The 27,498-nt window shown below is 46.1% G+C and overlaps 1 protein-coding gene across 2 annotated transcripts in view; it reads left to right on the top strand.

Annotated features, from left to right (window-relative positions):
- Positions 1 to 27,498, top strand: part of DOK5 (docking protein 5) — a 152,841-nt gene that overhangs the window by 116,467 nt on the left and 8,876 nt on the right. For both annotated transcript variants that reach the window (XM_047069327.1, XM_047069326.1), the window contains one exon: positions 4,056 to 4,191. In XM_047069327.1, the coding sequence (XP_046925283.1) occupies positions 4,056 to 4,191 (136 nt within the window). The remainder of the gene's footprint in view (positions 1 to 4,055; positions 4,192 to 27,498) is intronic.

The raw sequence follows: 27,498 nt of genomic DNA, 5'->3' as shown, positions 1-27,498 counted from the left end.
GTTTGTCCGTGGAAACTTCGAGAGGTCAGGAAACTTGACCATGATTCCAGCATATGAAGCTTTCTGTCCCACACCAACTAGAGCAGGGCCCCGGGAAACACTGCCGTGTTTCCCCAGATGTGGGATGGTTTTAGTGATGGAGGCATAACGTGAAATGAATGTAATCTCACAGTGACATTTTCTTCTCTCTTTTTTAGATTTTTCTTTTAAGTTTTACTTATTTGTTCTGAGAGAGAGAGACAGAGTGCATCATCAGGAGAGGGGCAGAGAGAGAGGGAGAGAGAGAATCCCAAGCAGGCTCTGCACTGTCAGCCCAGAGCTGGACGCAGGGCTCGAACTCACGAAACAGGAGATCATGACCCGAGCCAAAACCAAGAGTCGGACGCTTAACTGACTGAGCCACGCAGGCGCCCCAAGTCATTTTCTTCTTAATTAGCTTTTTGATCCTCCTGATTAAATTACAGAGAAACATTTCAGTGAGGTGTTGGCACATCTTAAACACATCTTCTAACACTTTCTACTTTACCTGTGTCACTAACACGTGAGCAAACGTCCCGCTTAGATCTTTGACAAGAGGATCTGGTCAGAGTTTAATAACATTTTGTTTTCACCGTATTTACTTTCACATCTGCCTTCAACTTGTAGTTGAGCATACTGGCTTCTACTGTTGATTTGGCGATTCGTTTATGATACATTTGTTTAAGGGAAAGGAAAACTGAGCTTATTAAACAAGTATTAAAAAAGGCAGCGCAAGGATTTGACAAACCAATGCGAGTCGTAGGAGATTGGCTGACGTTCTCAAGAGCCGTCCTGGGCTCGGAAGCCTCAGTGGTACTGTGGTACATCACGTGGTGTCTTAACATTGATTTCTGTTTCTCACCCCAGTGGTCTCAGCGAAGGACAGCAGAACCACCGCTTTAGCAGGCAGCCTAGATTAGCTGATCTCCAGCCAACACACGCACACACGTAAACGCACCTACACACGGCACCAGCAGTCAACTGCTACCTTGTCTCAAGCTGAGATCCACTAGGCGATGATGCCCATGACTGGAACGGGCAAGACCCCACAGACCGCAGGTGCGGGATGTCCTCTGTGCTTCATCGTGAACACTGTCTGCGGTGAATCCACAGCTCCCCTGAACGCGGAAGCCGCCTCGCGTGCACAGCCTCTCCACCGCTGAACCATGGCTTAGGTGCTCCCTAAACCCCTTATTTTTGGTCTATTTCAGTGGTTTTCAGCTGGGGGCGTTTTGCCCCCTTGGGGACATTTATCAATGTCTGGAGACGTTTGGGGTTGCCACAGCTAGGGGATTCTACTGTCGTGCAGTGGGTAGAGACCAGAGATGCTGCTAAACACCTTACAACACACAGGACAGTCCCCACAACAAAGAACGATCTGGCCGTACGATGTTGCTCATGTCGAATGCGCCAGTGTAGAGAGCCCCTGTTCTGTATTACAAGTTCCTAACAGACCCTTCCCCGGGTTTTTCTTCAAGATGAGGCTGCCAGAACCCATGTGGTTAAGCCTCTTTTTGACTTTGTGTTGTGTTTCTCTGTGCGTATTTTCTTTTTTTTTTTTTTTTTCCCGTATTTTCTTAACCATAGTGTCCCTGGCGGCTGCAGCCACAGGTAGGACAGGAGTCCCACGGTTCACCTCACTTCTGCAATGTTTTGCTCCTAATTTTGTGTCTCTCCTGGAAAGTGCCTCTGATCTGTTCCCCTCCGGTGTTTGCCTTCCTGATTTTCTTTGTTACTATGTAACATCGACACCCACCCCTTTCCCCAGCTCTGCTTTCCTTTATCAGTGCACCTCTGACCAGTACCGTTCCCCAGCTCACTGCACCACCACGTTAGTCTTGAACCTGTTCACTTACATAGATCTTGTTTAGCCGAATACATTATAAACTTCTCAGGGAAAAAGCCCGTTTCTTTACCATTACATCTATTGCCGGAGCCCTTATGATTTGCCTTCTGTTTTCTGACAAGTACCTTACTCCTTCATATAGAATATGTAATTGCAAATGTGAAATGTAACATTGATTTAATAACTGCTTTGCAGGAGTAGAGAGAAGAGTACCATAAACATACTTGTCGAGTATGAGATGCATCCTGCTTGTAACAATGTTCAAATATTCTAAACATACAGGGACACACACACACATGCACATGAGCAGAACACATGTTGCAAGTGAGGGAATGCGGAACCCACTGGCACTCCCATCTCACAAGTTTGCTGATTTTTACTGGCCACTGTGGGATCATTTATTCTGGTTTTCTTAAAGTCAGTCCCATTAGTATTTTTCCAACGTGGTATGTCTGTGTGACATGTCACTGGCACAGAGAGGGACAGTTTCCGATGTTGGGCATCTGTGCCTGTGGGAATGGTTACAGTTGGGTGGTAACTTTGCAGAGCGAAGCCTGTCATCTCTGGGAGCTCGTGCCCGTTCCCGGAGCTCCTGGAACATAGGCTGCTCCCTCCGGCCCCCCGGCCCCTAGTGTGTCACTTGCCTTTGACCAAATCAGGACATTCTCTGTGCAGTTGTCAGACTGTTGTTCCTCCCTTCTCTTCTAGAAACCTCAGTTTCAATAAAACTTCCTCAAGGAAGCCGGGGTCCAGTTCTTAATTACACCTTTGCCTGGCACCGCCTCCTATGTCACAGTCCATTCTGTAGTTATTTACGGAGCGCCAGATACAGGCCACGCCTTGTTGTAGGCACTGGCGGAAGATCTGTGAACAAATCAGGAACAGATCTGGTCTACCTGGAGCTTACCTTCCAGCAGAAGAGCGGAGGTGCGCATTGAGTGAAAGACCTCCTTTGTGCGCTTTATGTATCATGCCTAACACCTTCAGTACGCTTACGTGATGGCTGTTATCCTCCTGTTTATTTCACGAGCAGAAATGCAGGCTTAGGCTGAGTAGTGCGTCGCGGCTCACAAAGCTGGCAGGGGGCAAGCACGGCCAGGCAGTCTGGAGCCCACATTCTCTGCTTATCGCACTCTGTCTTGATACATACTTGCTTTGGGCACCAGTGAGTGAATTTCCCAGGTGCTTTCTGAGCTCCCGACTTTCTTCTAGATTCTTGACCAACTGCATAATTCATGGCCTGGAGTGACAGGTTCATCATTTAGGCAAAGTAATTCTTGGGAAATTCACAACTGTTGTATCTCTGTATGGCCACGGTGTTCTTATGTCTGAATCCTTATCTTCACAAAGAACATGGGAAAGGCCCAACTTTTAAACGGTTTTACCTTCTCTGGGTTTTCATCCACTGTTTCTGATAGTGTCAGGCCATAAGAAAGACTGTTGGGGCTTTTGGGACTACTTTGGAAGCCAGACAAAATGTCCAAGGTAAAGGCCAGTGGGTAAAGTGGAAAAAAAGGAATCCAGATTGATTTTGGAAATGAAAGAATCCTTAAAGCCATCGACTATAAGGAAAGAACAGAACCTGGAGTCATGGAAGCCTTCGTCCACCGCTGAGCTGGATGGCAGAGTTTCTTTTCTTGTATTTAAATTTTTTTTTAACGTTTTTATTTTTGAGAGAGTGCGAGTCGGGGAGGGGCAGAGAGAGAGGGAGACACAGAATCCTAAGCGGGCTCCAGGTTCCGAGCTATCAGCACAGAGCCCAACATTGGGCTGGAACTCATGAACCATGAGATCATGACCTGAGCCGAAGTTGGACGCTGAACCCTCTGAGCCGCCCAGGCGCCCCTGGATGGTGGAGCTCCTGATGAACTTATGATGCACGGACAGTAATGAGAACCCAGTTGCACAGCTGTCTTTGAGAGGCAATATACTGGGATTACACTTATGCTTTTTTTTTTTGGAAAAAAAAAAAAATTCAGCTCCGAGTTAGCCTAGAATGAACGGTGTCCTGCCCAATGTTAACAATGAATTGGAAATTCTGATTCTAGCCAACTTTGCTTAGCGAACGTGAACAAGACTCCCGACCTCATGTGAAATAAATGGCTCTGGTTTCATGGCATTTTCTAGGCCCTTGGTGCCTCGGACTTTGTGGAACTGGATTTTCAGGAGCCCTTTGTTTTTGTTTCCACAGGATGTGTGAAACTGGGGAAGGGCTGTTTATCTTTCAAACACGAGATGGGGAGGCCATCTACCAGAAAGTCCACTCTGCTGCCTTGGCGATAGCTGAACAGCATGAGCGCTTGCTACAGAGCGTGAAAAATTCAATGGTATGTATACTCCTGTGGAGTGCAATCCTAGCATATTTATGCTGAAAAACGTGGCCAGCACTGTCTGAGCAGGTGGCTTACTCCTGTACTCACCCGTGTATTACTTGGATTAAATGCCATCCTCGCAAAGCCTGAAGAGCCAGCTGGTAACATAGTAACCGTGCATCCCTGCGTGTCTGCTTTGTGCCTCAGTTAGGGTTACATGTGTGTGTCCTAATCAGTTTGGGCTCCTACGGCAAATACCATAGGACCGGTTGGCTTCTAAACAACAGAAATTAATTTATTTCTCACTGATAGCTCGATCAAGGTGCCAGCCTATCTGTGTCCAGTGGCACTGACTTCCTGATCCATAGGCGATGGTCTTTTCTGTGTCTCACTGACGGAAGGAGCGAGGGATCTCTCTGGGGTCTCTTTTATAATCCCAATTGTGAGGCCTCGCCCCTCATGCCCTGATCGCCTCCCAAAGGCCCTACCTCCTAACACCATCACCTGGGGGGTTAAGATTCCAATATATGAATTTGGGGAGGGGATATAATCATTAGTCTGTTGCAGTGAGTATGTTCATCAGAATCAATTTGGATGCATATGGACATCTACAGACACATCTACGTAGATTATCTGGCTGTAGGTATAAATTTATAGCAGTACCAGATGGTGTAATTTCAACAGGGACCAGAGAGAAGAGGGCTGAAGGGAAACGGGGGGTGAAATGTCAAAAGCCCCAAACCAGAAGACCGTTGACGTGCGACTGTGGGCTCCATGTAGGACATCTCTTGTTTTTTTCCAGAGAAGTCTAGGATTTGAGTCTGTATGTAATATCTTGTTGTTTGTTGGAAATTGATTCCAGTTGAAACCAGCAACGAAACGGTAATTCTTTGTGGGCCACAGGAAACCTGTGCGGAGACTCCATTCTTCCCAGAGCCATGCATCGACCATGTCTGGTTGGTTAGCCTTCGTAGACGTTGATACATTAAGGTACCACAAACACGAATACACGTAGAGTGTGTGTGGAAACACCTGCTCTGTTCAGTGCATCGTGTTAGGAACTGTGACTCGTACAGAGAATTACGATTCATGAATTTCTTCTTTGAGAAGAAGAAATTCACAAAATCTTAATGCACAAGAGTTAAATAATACACGTCATACCTCGTGGCTGCAAACACATGCCTAGAGCTTCGCATCTGGAAGGAAATCTGCAAAACCAAAAGGAACTGGGTTAGTGTGGTAGGATTAGGGTAGTTTCAAAATTTATGATTTAAACACGTGAAGTGGTTGGATTTAAAGAGGGGGGGGAAGCATACCAGCAAGATGATCTTTCCCAAAGCAGCCTCAGATCATTCCCAAATGACTTGTTCGTGCAGTGGTCTGGGATTTAGAGCAGAGATTAGTAAAACTTTCGGTAAGGGGACAGCTGGTAATACTTGGGGCTTTGTGAACCAAGATGGTCTCTGTTGCAACTACTTAATTCTGTCATTGTAGTTTAGAAGCAGCCGTAGGTAAAAACATTCTCAAGGGGCGTAGGTCTGTCGCAAAGAAACTTTATTAATGGACACTGAAATTCACATTTCATGTAATTTTCACAAATCATGAAATACTCTTCTCTTGATTTTTTTCCCTATTTCAAAATATTCTTTTTGAACTAATACAGTCTGGGTATCCATTTCCCCATATGCTTACCAATTCTGGATATTGCAATAAAGATAGGTAAAGGGAAGGATGGATGAATGGGTGGATAGTTGTAAAGTAGTATTTGGGACACCTTGGTGGCTCAGTCAGTTGAGCGTCTGACTTCAGCCCAGGTCAGGATCTCGCAGTTCATGAGTTCGAGCCCCACGTCGGGCTCTGTGCTGCCAGCTCGCAGCCTGGAGCCTCTTCAGATTCTGTGTCTCCCTCCCTCTCTGCCCCTCCCCAGCTCATGCACTCTCTCTCCCTCTCTCTCAAAAATAAATAAAAACATTAAAAAAAAAATAAAGTAGAATTCAAGTCACTTGGAACTTTATAGGGCAACATGTCATTGCTTTAAAGTTGTATAGCTATCCCATTAGATGCCTTTAAACATCTGAAGAAGTTTTTCCAAGATTACCTTATTGGTAAAGCCATCAATTAGCATAAATTGTTTTGTGCTTGAAAGGCAGGTTCTTCATGCATATGTTTTTCCATTTACAACCTCCTCATTACTTCCACGAAAAATTAATCAGGAATATGAGTAATCCGTTCAGATCACCCCTTTGCAAATTTAACTGGCAAATAATGTTGTTTGCTCTTAATTTGCTGCCTGCTTAAAGAGTTCCATAAAATGAGTGTGATTTTTAAGCAACAGCATCCTGTTTTCGATGGAAATGAGTAAGCTTCACAATGGGATCTGAATCTCAAGGAAGTTAAACGGGGATTAAGAAATGCTTAGAATCTGTGTACTTAAATCAATCCCTGATTTGGGGAGAAAAGAGATGCCACAGGACCACGAAGCAAATAAAGACAACGCTGCCTGCCCACCCTCCCCGGGTTCCATTTCTGCCCTTCCTGGTAACTGGTGATGGGTCCACATAGATATCGTCAACGAGGAATTGCATGCATACCACTACCGGCTGGCTGGCTTCTCTGAGACAGTCAAGGTCATAAATGGAGAAGGGGGTGATGCTAACTGCTGGGCTTAGTCTCATTGCTAGTTCGCCCAAACCCACCGTTGGCTGCTTCTGGTGGAAAACTCCCAAGACTGCCTCCACAGACAGGTGCTGTACCGCGGGACCTGTGCCGGTTTCAAGTTGTAGCCTTAGGTGAATTGGTTTGGACCAGACTTGGGACCTGAATCCCAGCAGGTCACCAAGAGGAAGCTTGTGGGCCCACTAACAGCAACGACAGCAGCAATCATAGCAGTAGGGATAGGCTGAATAATGGCTCCAAAGATGTCACATCCTAATCCCTGGAACCTGTGAATGTGATTGTACGTGGCAAAAGGGACTTTGCAGATGTGATCAAGTTAAGGCTCTTGAGATGGGGAGATTATCCGAGATCATCCAGGTAGACCCGGTGTCATCCCAAGGGTCCTCGTGGGAGGGAAACAGGAGGAAATAGAGTCGGAAGGTGATGTGATAGTGGGAGCAGAGGAAGAGAGAGATTTGGTTTGTGTGCTGATGGCTTTGAAGATGGAAGAGAGACATAGGTGACCCAAAGGATGTGGGTGCCCCTGGAGGCTGCAAAGACAAAGAGACAGATTCCGCCCCGGAACCTCCAGAAGGACCCAGATTGGCCAACACCTGGAGTTTAGCTCGGTGAACTGACTTTGGACATCTGGTTTCCAGAGCTGTAAGAAGACAGATTTATGTTGTTTTAAGCCACTGAGTCATGGTAACTTGTTACAACAGCCATAGGAAACTAGTAAGTGATGATATCAATAATAATAAAAATATATCCTGGCTCTACTGTGTAACAAGCAGTATTTTAAGGACTTCCTAACCCTACGACCACTGCTGTATGGAAGGCCAAGGCCACCAGCTTGGAAGCTGGAATTTGGAACCAGTATCCTGGTATAGCCCCCACTTTTCTCCACATCTCCCAATGAAGCCCCCAGACCTATTTTCTTTGTCCTGCATGAGATTAACTAACCGCTATTCTCAAAATCCCAACTTCGTGGCCAACCTTTAAAAAACGGAGAGGTTTCAAATAAAACTCAGCTTTCTGTGGTATCTTGAAGAGTGAGGAGGTCTGACAGCACCCATGTTACGTCCCCACGCAGCAGTAACAATCAGATGCGCCCAGTACTCTCCGCCGTCCCTGGGCAGACGGGGCGTCTTCACTTCCCCACGGTCCCTACCTCTCCTGTGGTTCCTCTCAGCAAGTGGTCCTTCTCTGAGCACCGGCTGCCCGCGCTGTGGCCAATCGATGTCTTGCCTGGATTACTCCATGTGTTCGTTTTCAACTGCTGTGCGGCAAAGTACCACCAACAATGCAGCGTAACACAACACACATTTATTATCTCATAGTTGCTGTGGGTCAAGAGTGTTGGTGTGGCTTAGCTGGGCCCCCAGCTTCAGTTTCTCACAAGGCTGAGATGCTTCAGGCTCATTAGAATGGGGAAGGATCCACTCACAAGCTCACGTGGTTATTGGGGGGATTTAGTTTTGTGTGACGGTAGGATGGAGGGCCTCAGTCTGTTGCTGGCGGTGGCTTGGGGGCCACCCTCAGCTCTTTACTGCATGGGCCTCCCCAACACAGCCTGTCTTCACCAAAGCCAGCAAGAGGGAGAGTCTCCTTGCAGGCCGGAGGCCACAATTCTAGGCATCATAACCATGCAAGTGACATCCTATCAGCTGTCAAGTCCTTCCCATAGTCAGGGGAGGGGCCCACACAGAGTGTGAACACTGGGGGGGCGGGTAGACCATGGAGGCCACCATCACGGCGTCTGTCCCCACACCACACAGCCTTCTGGGATAATATTTATTTAGTGCTTTGATTTCACCCTTTGAAATGCTTTCCCACCGTAGGGTGTTTGGCTAATAATGCCGGGCGTTTACTGGCCATCTGCTATCTGCCTTTGGTGTCTCTGGTCGTAGCGGCCAGCACCATTCACCAAGCCTCCGACGATATGCCAGGTACTTCACTTGCATTTTTCCCTCATCGCCACCTTGACTGGAAGGTAAACTCATTCATTCATTCATTCCTATTCATTTGTTCATTCAAGAATGTTTACTGAGGGCCTGACGCGCTCTGTTCTGTGCTCCAGGATGTAGTGTGAATAGACGTGAGGCTCATCCTCCCCAGGGCTCGCAGTACGAGAGTATTATCTGTGACCCTTGCCCTGGAAGGAATCACAGTCCTAGTCAGAGAGATGAGACCCCTCGCGGAGTGGTTCAGGCACCTGCCTGCCGTCACTGAGCTCATTTCTACGGGAGCCAGGGATCCAAGACCCTTTTGTCTGGTTCCTGACCCGCTGCCTCTGGCCACAGCGCCTCACTCCCTTGGAGAGTTGGAAAGCTTTTCTGTCCCTTGAATGTCCCCAGCGAGAGCTGTCTTAGTGCTTTCAAATTACCCTGAATATCAGAGTGCCTTTCAGAAACATCGATCAACTTAGAGTGTGCCTTTTGGAAATCGCTGTTACTGTTACAAGAAATCCCGTTTTTTGGGGTAGTTTTGGCCCCAAATGGCAATATCCTATCTCCAAATTCCTCGCTCCAGTTCTCGCACTTTAAACGCAACGTGGTGCTGTTCTGCAGGGAGAACAACAAGGGAGTGCTGGCGGGGGGTGGCTGCAGTATCAGGGGAACGACCCCCTGTGGAATGAGACTCAGCAGCAAGAACTTGTCTGCTCGCCAGCTGCCCGCTGCCCCTGCGGGAGTAGTTGCCGGGGACTCTGCCGGGACAGCTCGGGACTCCCTCGAGCAGCTTGCTATTTTTGCCACCTTGGAGATCAGTGTCTGTGACAAAGTCTAATTTTGGAACAAGGAGTGGCGGTGTGTGGGATGTTCCTCATTCCTCGCTGGGGCCTGTCATTTTTAGAATTTCCTTCAAGGCAAATCGAGTGACAAGGTGGAGAAAGACTAAGTTAGCAGGCTGTCCCCGGGGGGCTGTAGGTGGGGCTCCACTGGGGGTGACATCCTGGCCCCCGGTGGTAGTGACCTCGTCGAGGCCCCAGGGTGCAATTTCTCCCCCGTGTTCTAGAGCCCTGGACTGGACCCAGGTTTGAGAGTTATTCTGAACTATTCCCTGCCACCTCTTTTTTTGATTGCCTAATTGATAGATTGACTTCCAAACTTGGTTCTGCAAATGAAGTGTAATGAATTTGGAGAATGCAAGTGACCCTCTTCCATCTTCCACAATTCTGGAAACCAAAGTAATTCGTAGTCTAATTTAAAAAGCCATAGGGGCATCTGGGTGGCTCAGTTGGTTAAGCATCTGACTTCGGCTCAGGTCATGATCTCACCGTTCGTGTGTTCGAGTCCCGTGTCAGTCTCTGTGCTGACCGCTCGGAGCCTGGAGCCTGCTTTGGATTCTGTGTCTCCCTCTCTCTCTGCCCCTCCCCTGCTCGCACTCTCTCTCTCAAAAAAAAATGAACATTAGGGGGCGCCTGGGTGGCGCAGTCGGTTAAGCGTCCGACTTCAGCCAGGTCACGATCTCACGGTCCGTGAGTTCGAGCCCCGCGTCGGGCTCTGGGCTGATGGCTCAGAGCCTGGAGCCTGTTTCCGATTCTGTGTCTCCCTCTCTCTCTGCCCCTCCCCCGTTCATGCTCTGTCTCTCTCTGTCCCAAAAATAAATAAACGTTGAAAAAAAAAATTAAAAAAAAAAATGAACATTAGAAGAAATTTTAAAAAGCCATAAACTATTTCTTTTTTTTTTTTTTTTTTTTCCAACAGAGAGAGCATCAGGTATTCGGACACTGAAATAAACTCTTCTCTGCGGTGGTTTCATTTGTATAAACACCCTTCCCCCAGCTCAACCTGCCCTCTGTCCCCATCCGTACCCCTCAGAAAAATCAGGTTTTATTTCTTTTCCTCTTTGTGGGCTCTGGTTAATTTGGTTAACTTGTGGATTTATTTATGTATTCATTCTTTTATTTATTGTTTCTTTGATTATTGTGTATTGCTTAAAGCTATCATCAGCTTTTTTACCCTCCTAAATGTAAACCCTTGTTACATCCTGGCCTAAAAGTTAAAACTCAAAAGCTTTTATGGAAACACCTATCTATTTCTTGCAAAGAAAGCATTGTAGTAAGTCTTATGGAGAACATAAGTGTTAAAAGGAAAACGTTTTGCATCTTTTTTTTATTTAAAATTTTTTAACGTTTTTATTATTTATTTTTTTGAAGGGGAGAGAGAGAGACAGAGCATGAGCAGGGGAGGGGCAGAGAGAGAGGGAGACACAGAATCCGAAGCAGGTTCCAGGCTCCGAGCTGTCAGCACAGAGCCCGATGCGGGGCTCGAACTCATGAACTGTGAGCCGAAGTCGGACGCTCAACCGACTGAGCCACCCGGGTGCCCCTAAAGGCTTTTGCATCTTAAAGGAGCTTAAAGTTTAGATAAGGAGTTATGATTTCTACCCCTTGATGCATGCAGCATTGAGCTCTGTGAGCTCAGTTTGCTACAATGTCGTTGGAGGACAATTTGTCCTTATTTATCAAAATTAAACTCGCATGTCTCTTTATGCAGCAATAGTACTTCCAGGAATTTACTCTAAAGATAGGACAGATGTATGGGTGGGGAGAGGATTTCCTTAGGAAGAAGGCATAAAAAGTTACCAGAAGCAAAGGGAGCAGTGATTTTGTTTTATGCATGTGGCTGAGAATTCAGATGACTCTGAATAAATTGATGCATGTCACTTTCATTCCCCATGAAAATAACCATTTGAGTGCATCTGGTGTTCAGCAAAATGCTTCACTGGGAAATGTGGCCCCAAGTGGTTGATTTCACTAACAGTCTGCTTTATCAGGCTGTGGGTGACAATGGAGGCATTGTTTTAGCGAGTTCTGTTCACCAAGTTGGCGTCTCTGCGGTGTCTTTCCTTAGCAGGAAAGCAGTCTTGCTCTCCTCCTCACTTTCTTTTGTTTTCTCTGTCTGTCTGTCTCTCCTTCTCTTTCTAACCTTCACTAGGTAAGTCCCCGCTTTCCCTGACACTTCAGTAATCTTCTGTGATGTCTCGGTAGCATTTGGATGGTAGGAACACCCATCACTTTCCCCGCAGATGCCAGAACTGGGGAGAGGAGTCAGAGGAAGGAAAGACAGACCTTTGGGTGGTTTCTGCCAAACAGCTGTCAGAGCTGGAATCAGGATCAGGCAGCCATGGGAATGGGTTTCATTAGGAAGCTGAGGAAGACCACATGTTTGGCAGATTGCTACTTTTCACTTGAGAGAAGGCCCCTGGGACGGTGGGGGTCTGAGGGCCTGGTAGCATCACTGTAGATTCTGTGGCTCAAGATGGCAGGGGCCCTCCCCTCTCCTGGCAGCCTAGGCTTTCAGCCAGTTGCCATCTCCCTAAGCTTTGGAAATAGAATTCAGGTGCCTTTCACCTTTACGTACAGGATTTGAGCCCATCCTTTAAGGCTTTAAGGCCTTCATAATATCCTCGGTGCTTTCTAGAGGAACACACAGGATTGTAATATGAACTTTAGCTCTGGAGCAATAAAGAGGCCAGGTCTTAAATGCCAGCTCAGTGTCTCTGCGCAAGTGACCCTTAGCATTTGTCCCTTGCTCTGTGAAGGGGGCTTTTATTAGTACACACCTTGCCAGGTAGGCTGGGGCGGGTGATATCTTGGCAAAGTGCCTGGCACCTACTTAATACAAATCAGCCTGAGCTGTTCTTCTCATTGACTTGTAGTGAGAAAGGATAAAACGACAAAGGGAGTGTTAGGCTGTAGAGGTTTCTCATTCACCTAGCGATCCAGTCATTGAACCACATCTGACTGTATACCTCCTATATGCCAGGAATCATGCCAGGCATTAGGCCTGTGAGCACATACAAGGAATCTTCTCCACCACTGCCCCCCAACCCTCCGACCTCCCCACCTGCGGAAAGGAGAGCTTTGCTTATGAGAGAGTCTATTCCCTTTGGTCGAAGAAGGAGCGCCATTGTGGAGGCAGACGGTGGGCCATGTGACCAAAGCTGACCTTAGCTCTCTGGCCATTTCCTCTAAAATCCTGGGGAGTGGAGGAACTGAGTTTCATTCGTTTTTAAGTTCCCAGCCCCTAGCATTAGTGCATGACTTACAGGCGATGCCCAGAGCATATAAACGGATGCAACGAATGAATGAACTAAAGAACATCCAGGACCGAATTCACCAAAAGGGGTAAGGGGAGAGGCAGGACTGTGAGCCGGGCAGTGTGTTAGCGGCAAACCCAGCAAAGGGGCTTAGTCTGATAGAGGGATAATTCGAGTTGGAATGAGTGGCCCCATCTGGCTCCGTGCTGAGCGTCTGCATGCCGTATTTCATTTAATTTTCACAGCTAGCCTAGGAGATAGGGATTGGTTTTTGGATCCCATTTGATTTATTTTTACAGAAACCCATGTATGTAGAATTTAACTAACTGCAAAAATATGATGATAGGGATGGTTAAGCACTACAGTAGTTTCTCTCTTGGTGATTTATTTGTGTCTATTCCTCCTCTGCCCTCCTTAGGATCTCCTAAATCTTGTTAGAAGTTTGTACTCCTCTCTCCATGTTTTTGTCTGTATCCATATAATCCCATATGGAAATCCCTATCTACAGACACATGTGGATTGACGCGCACAGGTACATGTAGAAGGCGGGTGTTTGAGAGTCGTCGTTTCTCTTATAAAATGGTGGTGCTGTTACAGATTTCTTAAAATGCCCCCTTGTTTTTCCCATTTAGTGGTAAATGCCTGTCAGAAATACCGTACTTATTATTTTTATTCTCAAGTTAGCTAACACACAGTGTAGTCTTAGCTTCAGGAGTAGAACCCAGTGATTCGTCACTTCCGTACGATACCTGGTGCTCATCCCAGGTGCCCTCCTTAAGGTCCATCACCCATTTAGCCCATCCCCCACTTCCCCGCCCTCCCCCCATCAACCCTCAGTTTGTTCTCTGTATTTAGGAGTCTCTTATGGCTTGCCTCCCTCTCTGTTTTAATCTTATGTCTCCTTCCCTTCCCTTGTGTTCATCTGTTTTATTTCTCAAATTCCCTATATGAGTGAAATCATGTGATATCTTTCTCTGACTGACTTCTTTTGCTTTAACATAATACCCTCCAGTTCCATCCATGTTGTTGCAAACAGCAAGATTTCATTCTTTTTCATCGTGGAGCAGTGTTTCATTGTATCTATATATCTATATCTATATCTATATCTATATCTATATCTATATCTGTCTATCTATACATATATATATCTTCTTTATCCTTCATCAGTCTATGGACATTTGGGCTCTTCCCATAATTTGGCTATTGTTGATAGTGCTGCTATAAAACATTGGGGTGCAGGTACCCCTTTGAGTCAGCAATCCTGTATCCTTTGGACAAATTCCTAGTGGGGCAATTGCTGGATCATCAGGTAGTTCTATTTTTAATTTTTTGAGGAACCTCCACACTGTTTTCCAGAGCGGCCACACCAGTTTGCGTTCCCACCAACAGTGCAAGAGGGTTCCCATTTCTTCACATCCTCGCCAATATCTATCCTTTCCCGACTTGTTAAATTTGGCCATTCTGGCCGTTTGTGAGGTGGTATCTCATTGTGCTTTCGATCTGAGAAATACCATACTTAAAAGTCACAGAGCATAGGTCTGATTCAAGGGTGAGCCGTCTGTGGTCCATGTGCAAAATCTGGCTTATGCCTGTTTTTGTAAGTAAAGTTTTACTGGAACACAGCTCTGCCCATCCATTGCTGTGTTGTTATGGCTGCTTTCACACTGAAACAGAAGAATTGATTCATTGGCATGATGGAGACTGTCTGGCCTGCAAAGCCACTTGTTATATGGCCCTTGACAGAAGAGTTTGCCAGCCTTGCTCCTGCTCGTTCCTTTTAATGGAGTCCTTGATGTTTCAGGGTCTCGATGTAATACTACCTTATTAAGCCTGTCTCTGGGAATATCAGATTTTGGGGGCCACTGATAATACCACATCACGCATCCTTATATACATGCTCTTATATATGATAACTTTAACTGAGTGTCTGAGCTATAATGTATTTAGCTGAATTTTCTAAACCCAGGAGCAGGATTGCTGAAGTAAAGGTTGTTAAGTATTTTAAAACTTAAATAGGTATCGCTATACTGCCTTCCAGAATACTGGAGTATTTTGGATTTCGTTGGTAGCATTATTAGGTCAGTTTCATAGAGGGAGAAACTGAGACTTGGTAGCTCAGAATTAGTAAGTGAGGAGTCAGGACAGGAGTGGAAGGTTCAGGATGTATTCCATGGCCACTGAAAGGGAGGACCAATCGTGGGGACTTTTCTGCAGGCAGAAAGCACAGGACTGACTTCTAGGGCCCTAGTGTGTTTGTGGGCTGGGCGCAGGGGAGAGGGGAGAGGGGAAGAGATTGGGAAAGGTAGACTGGGGGCAGTGGTTCTCCACCTTCAGAGTGCATCACAGTCACCTGGAAGGCTCAATGAGCCACAGGTCACGGGGCTCTACCTCCCGTGTTTCCGCAGGTCTGCAGAATGTCTAGTAAGTTCTCGAGCGAGTTGCTCACTGCTCTCAAAGTGGCTCTCAGCACAGCATGGGCCGCATGCCCTGACGTCCTGCACACATACAAAGATGCACAGGAAGACATACTCCCATCGGTTGAGGAGACCGCTCTGGTGGGTGTCTAATTATTGGACACTGACCCATACAAGATCTATTTGCTGGGACTTTACAGTGTATTTGATAAACCTCAGAAATCTGTCAGACTTGGCAAACAGACTGCACGCTCCACGAACACGTGCTCGTTTTGATGCCTTTTTTCTTTTTTTAAGTATTGTCAAAGACCACTGGTCTCTTTGAAGGGAGACATTTGGTCTGGATTTTTAAGAAAAAACCTAACATTTTAAGATTCAGTTCAACACAGATTTACTATTCATGAGATAGACGAAGTGCTTCTCTCTGGCTAGAGATTTGAAATTATGTTTTAGCTTCTTTGACAACTCTTCTCTAGTCTCCTCGTAACTGCTCCTGGCTTTCATTTTCTCCTACGTCTCATTTGGAGAAGACCCAAAGGAGTGAGGGCTGGGGACAGGGAGGGCCTGTAAAGCTACGGGGTGGGGAGGTGCCTGGGTGGCTTGGTCCCTTAAGAGTCCCGACTCTTGGTGTCTGCTCAGGTCATGACCTCACAGTTTGTGGGTTCGCGCTTCATGTCAGGATGGGGATTCTCTCTCTCCCTCTCTCTCTGCCCCTTTCCTGCTTGTGCTCTCGCTCTCTCCCTCTCTCCCTCTCAAAATAAATAAACATTAAAAAAAGGAAACTCCAGTGTAGGAAGTAGAGAGATGTTTGCTCTGTGCAAGCCTGTTCGTAGAGGAGTGGGGTCCTTACACGTAGTCCTCAGTGCCCCATTCCCAGCCGCAGAGTTCTTGAAACTAGTGAATGGGATGGTGTGCAGTTGAGGGAGGAAGCTGTGATTTATTTTGAGATGCGTTAGTATCAAAAGGAGATTTTCGGATTGAGGATTTGATTTGCACATGATGTAAAATTGCAAATCTTGCATGAGGTACCTGGAGTGTAAAATAAGTCTCTCTCCTGTGCATTATCACCCCAGACCCTGTAAACTGTATCCCCAGTTTACGTTCTCAAAAGCACTTTGCCGGATTCTTTTGTATCCTTCCAGAACGCGTATCGCTCATTAGATATAAAACATGTCTATTTAGTAATACATTCATTCATTCTACAAATATGAGTATCTACTTTGTGGCAGGCCCTATTCTAGGAAGCAGGAGTATAGCAGAGAACAAGAATCAGTCCTCAGTCTTTAAAGAATTTGCTACATTGTTGTGGGGGGATAGACAATCAACAATAGGCATATAAATCCATAACAAGAGTCGGTGAATGCTGTGAGGAACACTGCAGTGTACAGCAGGAGAGAATGATGGGGGTTTGTTGCTCTGATGGGTTGATACTCTGGCAGAGAACTGAGGGAAGTCAGGTGTAAGCCTTGAACATTTCTGAGGGCCAACTGTTCCAGGCAGAGGGGACTTTAAGTGCAAAGGTCCTGAGGCCATTTCATGCTTTGCATGTTCAAGGTCAAGGAGGCTGTGATTCTGAAGCAAATAAAGTGAGGAGGAGAAGAGTAGGAGGTGTGGTCTAGAAGTAACTAGAAGCAAGGTACTATGTGACCTTGTAGCTATGATAAAGACTTTGGATTTTTCTTGCGATGGTTTGGGAAGTCATTGGAAGGTTTGGAGAAAGGTGAGATATGCTGACTTCACTTTTGAAAGGAACTCCCTGGCTGCTATTTGGAAAAGATTCGTGGTAGATGGGATAAGGGTACCAGCAGGAGGACACATTAGGGAGCTATTTCAGCCATCTTGGTGTTCAGGTGAGTGCCATGACGTGGACCAACATGGTGTTCAGGTGAGTGCCATGACGTGGACCAACATGGCGGGCTGAACGTGGTGAAAAGTAGGGATTCTCAACACAGTTTGAAGATTGTAAAAACAAGATTTGCTGATGGATGAGCAATCCTATAGGACAGAGTGAAGAAGGTAGTCTCACAGGTTTTCTCACCTTCTTCTTTAACCAAAGCAACAGGTAGAATGAACCATTTATGTAGAAGGGGAAGAGATTGGAGGGAGCGAACAGTCAAAAGCGGTAGTTGAGGTTTGTACGCGTTCACTGAGGGATGCCTACCAAGCATGTAGGTAGAGGTGGGATGTTCAACACACAAGCCTGAGGTTTAGGGGACAGATTGGAGTTACAGGTATCCATTTGAAAAGCATCAGAGTGCGGATAGATGATACTTAAACCCACCCCAGTGATGAGCTGTCCCTGTGTGCTGTGTAGATGAGTAATTGTGGCCCCTTGTTCTTAGGACTGTTTCAAAATAGCTTCACAAAGATCTGTCTACCTTTTTCTTTTTAATGGCTACAGATTTGTCTGTTGTGTAGATGCACAGTAATGTGAAGATAAGACTGCTTTTTATTTTTTATTCTAAGAGTAAAAATGAAATTACCAACTCATCTACTTTTCTGATGTTGTACAATTTGAAAGTAATTTTTGAGTCATTCTAAGATCCAATTTGACATGTAAATTTAAATTAAATTTTAAAATTCATTTAAATAGTGGCAATCAGAAAAGGTGTTGATTAAAGTGGGTCCCAGAATAAAAATTGTGGTTAGCAGGAAAAAAAGAAACGTCATGAAGGAGAGCGGTCAGAATTTAATTCCATGGTCTCATCTGGTAACTTAAAAAATGGTCAGGGAGGGGGCACCTGGGTGGCTCAGTGGGTTGAGTATCTTGATTTTAGCTGAGATCATGATCTCATGGTCGTGAGATCGAGCCCCGAGTTGGGCCCTGTGCTGAGTGTGGAGCCTGCTTGGGTTTCTCTCTCTCCCTCTCTCTGCCCCTCCCCTGCTCGCTGTCTCTCTCAAAATAAATAAACGTTTTTAAAAATGGTTAGGGAAATGAACAAATAAAGAATGGCGCACACAAAGGATGGGCTGTGACATAGACATTAAATGGCGTGTGCAAGATAGTAGTGTGTAGGAACATTAAGGTATGTTCACAATATATTAAATGTGAAAGAGGATGACTTCACAACATATAAACAATCACGCAATTTGTGCTAAGTACACATTATGTATGCACGTTAAAAAAAAGACTGGAAGGAAATTATTAACGTGTTGAAAGTTCTCTTTATTTCTTTGCCTTTGTTTTTTCTAGGAAATGTATAAAGGGCTTATTTCAAATCTACCTTATATTCTTTTGTGTAGTTCCTGAACATAATAAAAATATATCAGTACTAGGAGAGAAAGAATACAATTTTATTACAAGTTTAAAGTGACTTGTAAATACAGTTTATCACAAGACCGTAAACATCACGAAAATGTGGACCTCCCTCCCACCCCCTTTTAGGCGCTAACAAGCAAAATCCTACCAAATCTAAAGGGAGAGCTGGCCAGGAGAGTGTATGCTCCCCAAGGTGGGGGAGGAGCAGACTTTGGTTTTAGGGGGGCTCTAGAGCTCTGGATTTTCTCCTTTTCCTACAGTTATTCAGTGCCTATGCTAAGAGCTCATTCATACTTACATTCACTGAATTCATTGTATACCAACTGGGACCAGGTGATTAAATATGTTCTCTAAGCATATTTTTTTTTTATTTAATTGGGTGGCCTTTTACTGTTGTTTCCCGAAAACTTCTTAAAGCTTCTGTCCTCAAGCCAGGAACAATCCAATATCAAATGTTTAGGTTTAAAAAGAAGATGTGACTGTTCCTCCTAGGACCTTTTTTAGAAACTCTTGCTAAAGACAGTATTTTGATTGACACAGGGTTAATGACAGTATTGCTAAATTTAGGGAACCCCACCATTAAGTCATGTATGTTCTTAAAATTACCTGTAAGGTAGAAGCTGTTTTTCTCTCTTCTTTACTCATGAGATATTAAGAAATAAAGGAGGTTAAATAACTCGCCTATAGTCATACAGTTATTAGTGGCAGATTCCAGACTTTAACCCTGGTTTTGGCCAGGTTTGGGTTCTTAACCGTGGTAGAAAAAAAAATTTTATTTGTTTATTTCTTTTTCCCTGAATGATTGGTCCAAAGGACGTAGAGCAATGGTTCTCCAAGTGAGGTCCCTGGACCAGTAAGATCAGAACCTTCTGGAAACTTGGTAGAAATGCAAATTCCTGGTCAGGGGAGGCCCAGGAATCTGCCTTTGAACGAACCCTCCAGATGATTTTTTGGCTTGCTAAGGTGGGAGAACTGTTGCCCCAGGGCCAGGAAAGCCTAGGTGGAGCATATTTTCAAATATTCTTCTCACAGGAGACCAAGTAGGCAGAACAAGAAGGCGTCGTAGTTCGCAAAGGCGGAGAGTGTCAATGAACACGGAGGGTAGCGTGAACAGGGCTGAGCACTGAGCGGGATAAAAGAGACACTGAGGTTCAGTTTTACCTCTTCTCTCTCGAGTTGTCCCTCTGACTCAACTTTGCCCACACTTTGTGCTTAAAATACCCATAGAAAGTAAGTCGGTTTGTGTATACTTGAACCGAGGATGTTATCAGAACCGCGTGAGCTTTGGGAGTCTGTCAGGTCGAGCAGACGGTCTGGCGCAGAGGTAGCTCTGACTCACAGCTGAATCTCATTGTCAGAACCCGTGTCCCGGTTCCGTCCCTTCGGGGACCGGGTTCGGTAGGTGGAAAATGGCGAAATGATTTGCATCTGCAGCGTTGCTAGTGGAAAACCGCTCCAGTTACTGTCAGAAGCAACCCGGTGCAGGTGGAAGAGCCCGAGGAGGTTGGGAGGAGTCCTCGAAGCGCCAGCCTGCCGTTGTGATGACGCAGGCCTGTTTGCGAACGGCTCCAGACAGATGTCACGCACGCGGCATCTGGTGCTTATGGTCCACCCCGGAGCACGTAGATACGTCCTGTCATGCTGTTCCATTTCGAGCCACACGGTGCTCTGCTGTAAAACGGTTGGACTCCAGAGAAGGGCGATATGGCGGAGCGTCTCGGCTGACACCCACCGCTGCTCTGTGCTGTGTTCTCACCCTCGGAAAAGAGGTGCACAGAGCCACAGGTCTTGGGCCAAACCACATGAAGGATACGGAAACCAAAACTGGGGTTGATGGCGTGGAGGACAGGTTTTTTTTGGGGGGGGGGGTGTTTGTTTTTCTCACTGAGAAGCTATAAATAGCGATCATTAGAATTGTTTCTCTCCCGAGAGGGTTGATATGATTTGCCCATCATTATGAGGGAAGGGCCTTGGCCATCAGCATTTCCCTCACTGTGAGCATCGTGGGGGGATTTTAAAAGGACCTGTCTGGGTTGTTGACCATGATAATGATGGGGGACCGTGCTTGGGCTGTTTGTCACTCAAGTTTAAATGTCGCTTCCCCTGGGACTGATTGGCCAGAAGTAGCCACCCACTAACTTATGATATCTATCATGCATTGTTTTTAGAGAGAGAGAGAGAGAGAGAGCACAAGCAGAGGAGAGGGGCAGAGAGAGAGGGAGAGAATCACAAGCAGGCTCCACGCTGAGATCAGAGCCTGACACAGGGCTCGATCCCACAACCTGAGGAATCACGACCTGAGCTGAAATTAAGAGTCAGACGCTCAACCAACTGAGCTACCCAGGTGCCCCAATCATGCATTTTTTTTAATAATCTGCATAGCACATACTACTATCTGATTTTATTGTTGTGATGACAGCTTACAGAGATGTAAATCACATACCATACAATACCCCCTTTCAACTACACAATTTCATGGTCCCAATACATTCATGGAGTTGTATCCGTCACCACAATCAACTGCGGAATATTTTCATCACCCCCAAAGGAAACCCACCACCTTTAGCCATCCCCTGCACAGCTGTAGGCAACCACTAATTTATTTTCTCTTTCTCTCTGGATTTGCCTGTTCTGGACATTTCACGTAAATGAGCTCATACAATGTATGGCCTTTTGCAACTGGCTTTATTCCCCCGGCTTCCTGTTTTCAGGTTCATCCACGTGGTAGCAGGTACCAGGACCTCGTTCTTTTTCGTGGCAGTCTGATGGTGTTTTTTGTGTTTCGTTTCTTCGTCTCATTAAAAGCGAAGTTCTATGAGAAAGGACACCCTGAGGCTCAAACAAGAGGAGGATGTGTCCCATATCACAGGGTCCCTGTGGAGCACAGCCTGAACTGGAGCACCCTCTCTGACTCCACGGCCCTTCTCTGTTCCCGACAACACAGTGCTTTTGTGCCTTCGAAAGCCGATCGGTTACCGCTGTTGATTGGTTGAGTATTTCCGGCCACTGGACAGCATCAGCACTCTTAGGCTGGGGCAGGAGAGACCCCTGTGCATCCCTGCTGTTGAGGGAGAAAGTTCGAGTTGTTGAAGTGTAAGAGGGCATTTGCTTGACTTTCCCGAAGCCTGACTTTCTTCCCTGGTGGGATCTTGAGCTGACACTGCTAATAGAATGAATAAATGTGTAGAGCTGAACTCCCCTGCTGCTGGACTGTCCTGGCCAATTGTGCATCTGCACATAGGCAGGTCTTTCCCCGAGGCCTTGCTTCTGCTCGTCACTTGAATAGCAAAGTGGCAGGAAGCAGAGTCTTATTACCACGTCCCCCACAGCCCGTGAAAGCCGTGTTAATTTAACCTGGACCTGGGGCTTCAGCAGGCGGCCTTGGGCTAACAGTGCTTCTCATATCCTGGATTGATTCGGATTGCTTTCGGAGAACTAGTCCCTGCTTCCTGGGCAAAAGCGGGGTTCGTGCGTCCATCCATCCATCCGTCCGTCCACCCGCTCGTTCATCCACTCATTCATCCATTCTGTATTTGTGAAGCTGCTGGAGGCCTCCGTGAGATGCTGGGGGTACGGAGCTAAAATACCACCTTCCAGGAGTTTACGGTCTACAGTAGAGGTGGGGTAGTCGAGCAGCTATCAACAAAACAATGAAATGCTGGAAATCAGAGCAGATCATGAGATGTCTGGAAGGAGCACTTGATGCCGTTAAGGGAGAAGAGATGTCAGGAAAATGTTGAGGGTCCCTGAGCTGACTCCTGAAGGCAAGGTAGGCACGAACCAGGTGAGAGAAGTGAGGAGATGAGGCACACACACACCACACGCAGCCCGTTTGTCCTCGGGCCCTCCTTTCACGCTTGGGGTCGGACTCGCTCACGTGCGGGCAAACGTTTAATAACACGTGCACGCATGGGTGCACAGAATTGGGAAGTGATTCACAAAAGCGTACTGTTTTAGCGTGTCTCCCAAGTGGATGTAACAGTCTCAGATAACCTCAGATCACAGATGACAGTAAAATAATCAGAAAGTGGTGAGTTTTCAGTCACACCTGTGTTACGACTCGAATAACGTGTATACACTTGTAGACGTGATTTATATCTAATTTATTTCACTGAAAGGTTATGTAATGTAATTCTTACTGATGGCTGTATTTAACGGCCAGCTCTCAAAATGCCTGAAAATGCACGAGTTGGCTTTTGCAAGCTGGTTCGAGCCAGCCCTACCGCATCGTGGATTGGACCCATTCTTCCGTCCGCAAGTGTTTACCCAGCATCCACTGTTAACCTTGTTTACCAGGCGCTGTTCTGAGAGCTGAGAGTACATCAGTGAACAAAACAAGTGACAAAATTCTCTCCTGGTTCTAAAATTCTGGTTTTTAGCCGCTGATCTTTTTTTTTTTTTTTAAGTGTATTTATTTTGAGAGAGAGAGCGCGGGGGAGGAGCAGAGAGAGAAGGAGAGAGTGAATCCCAAGCAGGCTCCACACTGTCTGCGCAGAATCCACTGTGGGGCTCAGTCCCACGACCGTGAGATCCTGACCTGAGCCAGAATCAAGAGTAGGATGCTTACCTGGCTGAGTCCCCCAGGCGCCCCTAGCCACTGATCTTCTAACGAGTCTTGGGTATATACGCACCCTGCCTTCTTCAAGCTGTATGCATGACTGCCTTGCACTGACCACATGCATTGTTCCCTGTGCATGGGGCGTATCATCCCCAGATCTGCTAGTGTGGCAGACATCCAGGCCTCTCAAGAGCCTAACATGTAGAAGCAGCAGCTAAGGATGCCTAGTGTGACCTCAGACATCCTGCAGCCCTTCTGTGGACTGAGGTAGTCTGGGAGATGTACTAAGAATGCGGTGAATCTCAGTGACCCGGGGGAGATTACTGGGGATTAGATTGTGTGGGTGGTAGCTCCCCGAGGAATTCCTCTCTGGCTGCTTCCTGTGGGCACTCCCGCTGCTCAGAATTTTTTTTTTTTAATTTTTATTTATTTGAGAGAGAGAGAGACAGAGCACGAGTGGGGGAGGGGCAGAGAGAGAGGGACACACAGAATCCGAAGCAGGCTCCAGGCTCCGAGCTGTCAGCACAGAGCCCGACGCAGGGCTCGAACCCACGGACTGCGAGATCATGACCTGAGCCAAAGTCGGATGCTTGACCGACTGAGCCACCCAGGTGCCCCTAAAATTTTTTTATGTTTATTTATTTTTGAGAGAGAGAGAGAGAGACAGAGCATGAGCAGGGGAGGGACAGAGAGAGAGGGACACACAGAATCTGAAGCAGGCTCCAGGCTCTGAGCAGTCAGCACCGAGCCCGACGTGGGGCTCGAACCCACAAACCATGAGATCATGACCTGAGCCGAAGTCAGACAGTTAACCAACTGAGCCACCCAGGCACCCCTACCTGCTGCTCAGATTTTTATGCCCCTTTCTTTCCTTTCTCAGACGTCCTCTGTCTTAGCCCTTATTGTTTTTTTTTTTTTTTAATTTTTTTTTCAACGTTTATTTATTTTTTTGGGACAGAGAGAGACAGAGCATGAACGGGGGAGGGGCAGAGAGAGAGGGAGACACAGAATCGGAAACAGGCTCCAGGCTCCGAGCCATCAGCCCAGAGCCCGACGCGGGGCTCGAACTCCCGGACCGCGAGATCGTGACCTGGCTGAAGTCGGACGCCCAACCGACTGCGCCACCCAGGCGCCCCTGTCTTAGCCCTTATTGTAATGTCTTGGACAAAAATTCCTTGAGATTATAGACTGTGCCGTAAAATCAACAAGTATTTGTTGACAAGCTGAATAAACGTACTTTCCATTTATTGATCAGGTGGCCAAACCTCGTAAGCTCTGGAAAAATCAGACAAACGTTTATGAGCTCATGTGAAGACTGTTCCCCATTTTGGCAAGCCGTGGTTTTAAGAGGCAGTTGGAATTTAACTAACCTTGAACTTGAATAAAGAACAAATAGGCGCCTGTCAGAAGGTCCTGAGATTCAGGTCCTGGGAAGCAGGTCCTGGCTGCTACCTTGCTGTGTGAGCCCGGGTCTTAGTGTTTTGGCTTGTGAACACAGACTGGGCTAGATATTCCTGTCCTTTGACATTCCTCGACTGTATTAAATTTTCCTAATAGTTGCAGGATGCAAAATGGATGATTTGGATAATTTTTTTAATAAAGAGTTCAAGGATACCTATTTAATGGAAAAGCGGGAACAAGACCGTCAGATATGGTATCTGGTTCTTCTTAAAGCACCATTTCTGTATCCACGGTGAGCTCAGATGCATTTGATAAACTGGAGAATGATTCATTCTAATATCAAAGTGTGTTGGTACAAAAAACACTTTTTTTCTAGGCAAGGAAAGCCCAGAATAGCAGGAGTGGTGTTGTAACCTTTAACGGGAAAGGGGGAGAGCCCTCAATAAACTACTGCACAGATACAGCCTCTTCCAGCTACAATGTAAGAAGATAAGGAATGAGCAGAGGTGGGGGGCCCCTGGGCGGCTCAGTCGGTTAAGCATCCGACTCTTGATTTCGGCTCAGGTCATGATCTCACGGTACCTGGGTTTGAGTCCTGCATCAGGCTCTGTGCTGTCAGTGTGGAGCCTGCTTGGGATTCTCTCTCTCTCCCCCTCCCCTGCTCATGCACTCTTGCGCTCTCTCTCTCCCTCTCTCTGAAAGTAAATAAACATAAAAGAAAAGAAAGAAAGAAAAGAAACGAGCAGAGGCACCAAAGGCTCCAGGCAGAGAGGTGCATCCCCACCTTGCCATATGTCTTGTTCACGTGGCCACACGTCCAGCCACGTCCACCTTTTGGGTAGAGCCTGCGTTCCATCTCTGTAGCCCAGCCTTCTGAATACAACATTTCTAACCAAATGTTTTTCCGTGTTTCTTTAATAACCCTTGCGTGGCCTCCAGCCTCCAAGCTGCCTCTCGGAGTAGCAAGGACTCTGGTTCGAAAACGGCAGGACGTTTTGAGGGATCTTCGCATAAACCGATTTTCCTAGCAGTTTTGCAGATGGGGAGGTTTTTCCAGAAACATCCATGTTACGCTATAGAAGAAATAGCTATACTTTAAATTTTTATGGCTCGGGATAATTTTTATTTTTTACTTCTTACTGTGAAACTACTATGATTTTTGTAAAAGGAAAACATCAAACTGTATAAAAGTTTGAAAAAAAAAGGAAACGAATACAATCATTCTCTCCAGACACTCGATACGACCCAATTTTAACTCCTCCAAAAATGTAGTGCTACTTTCCACTTCCACCTGCCGTACATATGAGCATCCAGTCATGCCCCCTGCACTGGGTGTTGAGATCAAGGCTCAGCATACCTTGCAGCAGTAAGGAATGAGGGCAGGAACTTTCCTGATAGACATATCGCCAAATGACTTCTCCCCCTTGAAGAATTGCATTGTTAAATAAGACTTTTTTTTTTTCATCTTTTCTCTCCGGAGACCATGAAAATGCCCCTTTCATAAACCATGGTAATCTTTCAGAGGGTTGAGGAAGAAATAGAAAGCCAGGCTTTGTAATGTTCTCCATGAAACATGATGTTGGTGTCATTGCATTCTTGTTCCTAGATAAGCTTTCTAAAAATGTAGTCAAATCATGCTGCCTGCAGAAGTATATTCACAGTACTGTAGTGAATAATTTGAAGCGACAGAATTTTCCCAAATGTTTCCTTTATATTACATTTTTTATAATATCAACTGTGATCTCTTTTTATTAGGAAAAATCCAGTAATCAGTACCTTGGAAATCCAGGTCTTTTCCTCCCTTTATTTATGTATTTTTTTTCATTCCATGTAAATGAGGTTGAATGTCACCAGCAGTCACTTATCAATAGGTTTCTGCTTGCTTTTGGCTCTAGAACTTTTCTATCAGCTTTTTTCTCGGCTCTTTGCCCTTTTGGTCTAACAGGATATGTTTAGGAAAAAACGTACCCATGAAACCTGGTGCGGTCAGATTCTACCCGGGGACACATTTTGGTAATTGTCCTATTGTGATAGGACTGAGAATTCAATCCATGGCATGTGAATGCAGCACGTATAAATTAAATCACCTTCGGAATAAGTGGTGATAATCTCTTCTCACGTTCAGTCTCATTGACTACAATGAGTTTTGGTCTCCAGAGTATGAAGCCTCCTCTTGCTTTCGCTTCACTGAATGGACGGACAGATGTTAGGGCTGGATGTCCCATGCTGATGAGGTGTGCAGAGTGGAGAGTTTTCTTTAAAAAAAAAAAATAATAATAATCCCTAGGGGCTGCCTGAGTGGTTCGATCAGTTAAGCATCTGACTCTTGATTTCGGCTCAGGTCATGATCTCACAGTTCGCGAGGGCAAGGCCCACGTTGGGCTGTGCACTGAGAGTGCGGAGCCTGCTCGGGATGCTTTCGCTCTCCCTCTCTCTCTGCCCCCTCTGTCTGTGTCTCTCTCTCTCAAACTAAATAGATAAGCTTAAACATTTTTTTTGAAGTCTTTAAATGGACCTTGTAGTTCATAATGATAATACTACCCTCCATGTTTTCCTGTACCTGGTTTGTGCTAGGCAAGTGCCGAGCAGGTCCAGTGGGCAGGCATTTAATATAACTGCCTCTCATATGAGCAGTTAAAATGACATGCCGCTAGGAAACAGTGGTCTGCAACTCACCGGTTCCTTCATGACATGATGTACAAATGTTCCCCTTTGAGTTGATCTCCCTTCCTCTGGTTCCCAGTTGTCTAGTACACCGTCGTGTCTCAGCTCAATTAACCAGCCTTCAGTGGTGGAGGCTCCAGCTGCCTCCAGTTCTGCATGCTTGCAAATCGTGTCCTGCCGCGTACCCTTGTGCAAATCTGTGTGTTTCTGGGCACACTTATGAGACTGAGGTGGGTTATTTGATAGCCAGGCAACTCCAGGAAATCAAACATTCGAATAGTCACTTCTTCTATTAATGTGTAATAAAACTATGCGTGATTGCATTG

The sequence above is a fragment of the Lynx rufus genome, unplaced genomic scaffold, assembly GCF_022079265.1.
Source record: "Lynx rufus isolate CCGP_SWC_20201006 ecotype Redwood Valley unplaced genomic scaffold, mLynRuf1.p SCAF_8, whole genome shotgun sequence".
NCBI classification, from domain to species: Eukaryota; Metazoa; Chordata; class Mammalia; order Carnivora; family Felidae; genus Lynx; species Lynx rufus.
The sequence above is the reverse complement of the archived record's forward strand: the minus strand, read 5'-3'. Positions and strand labels throughout refer to the sequence as shown.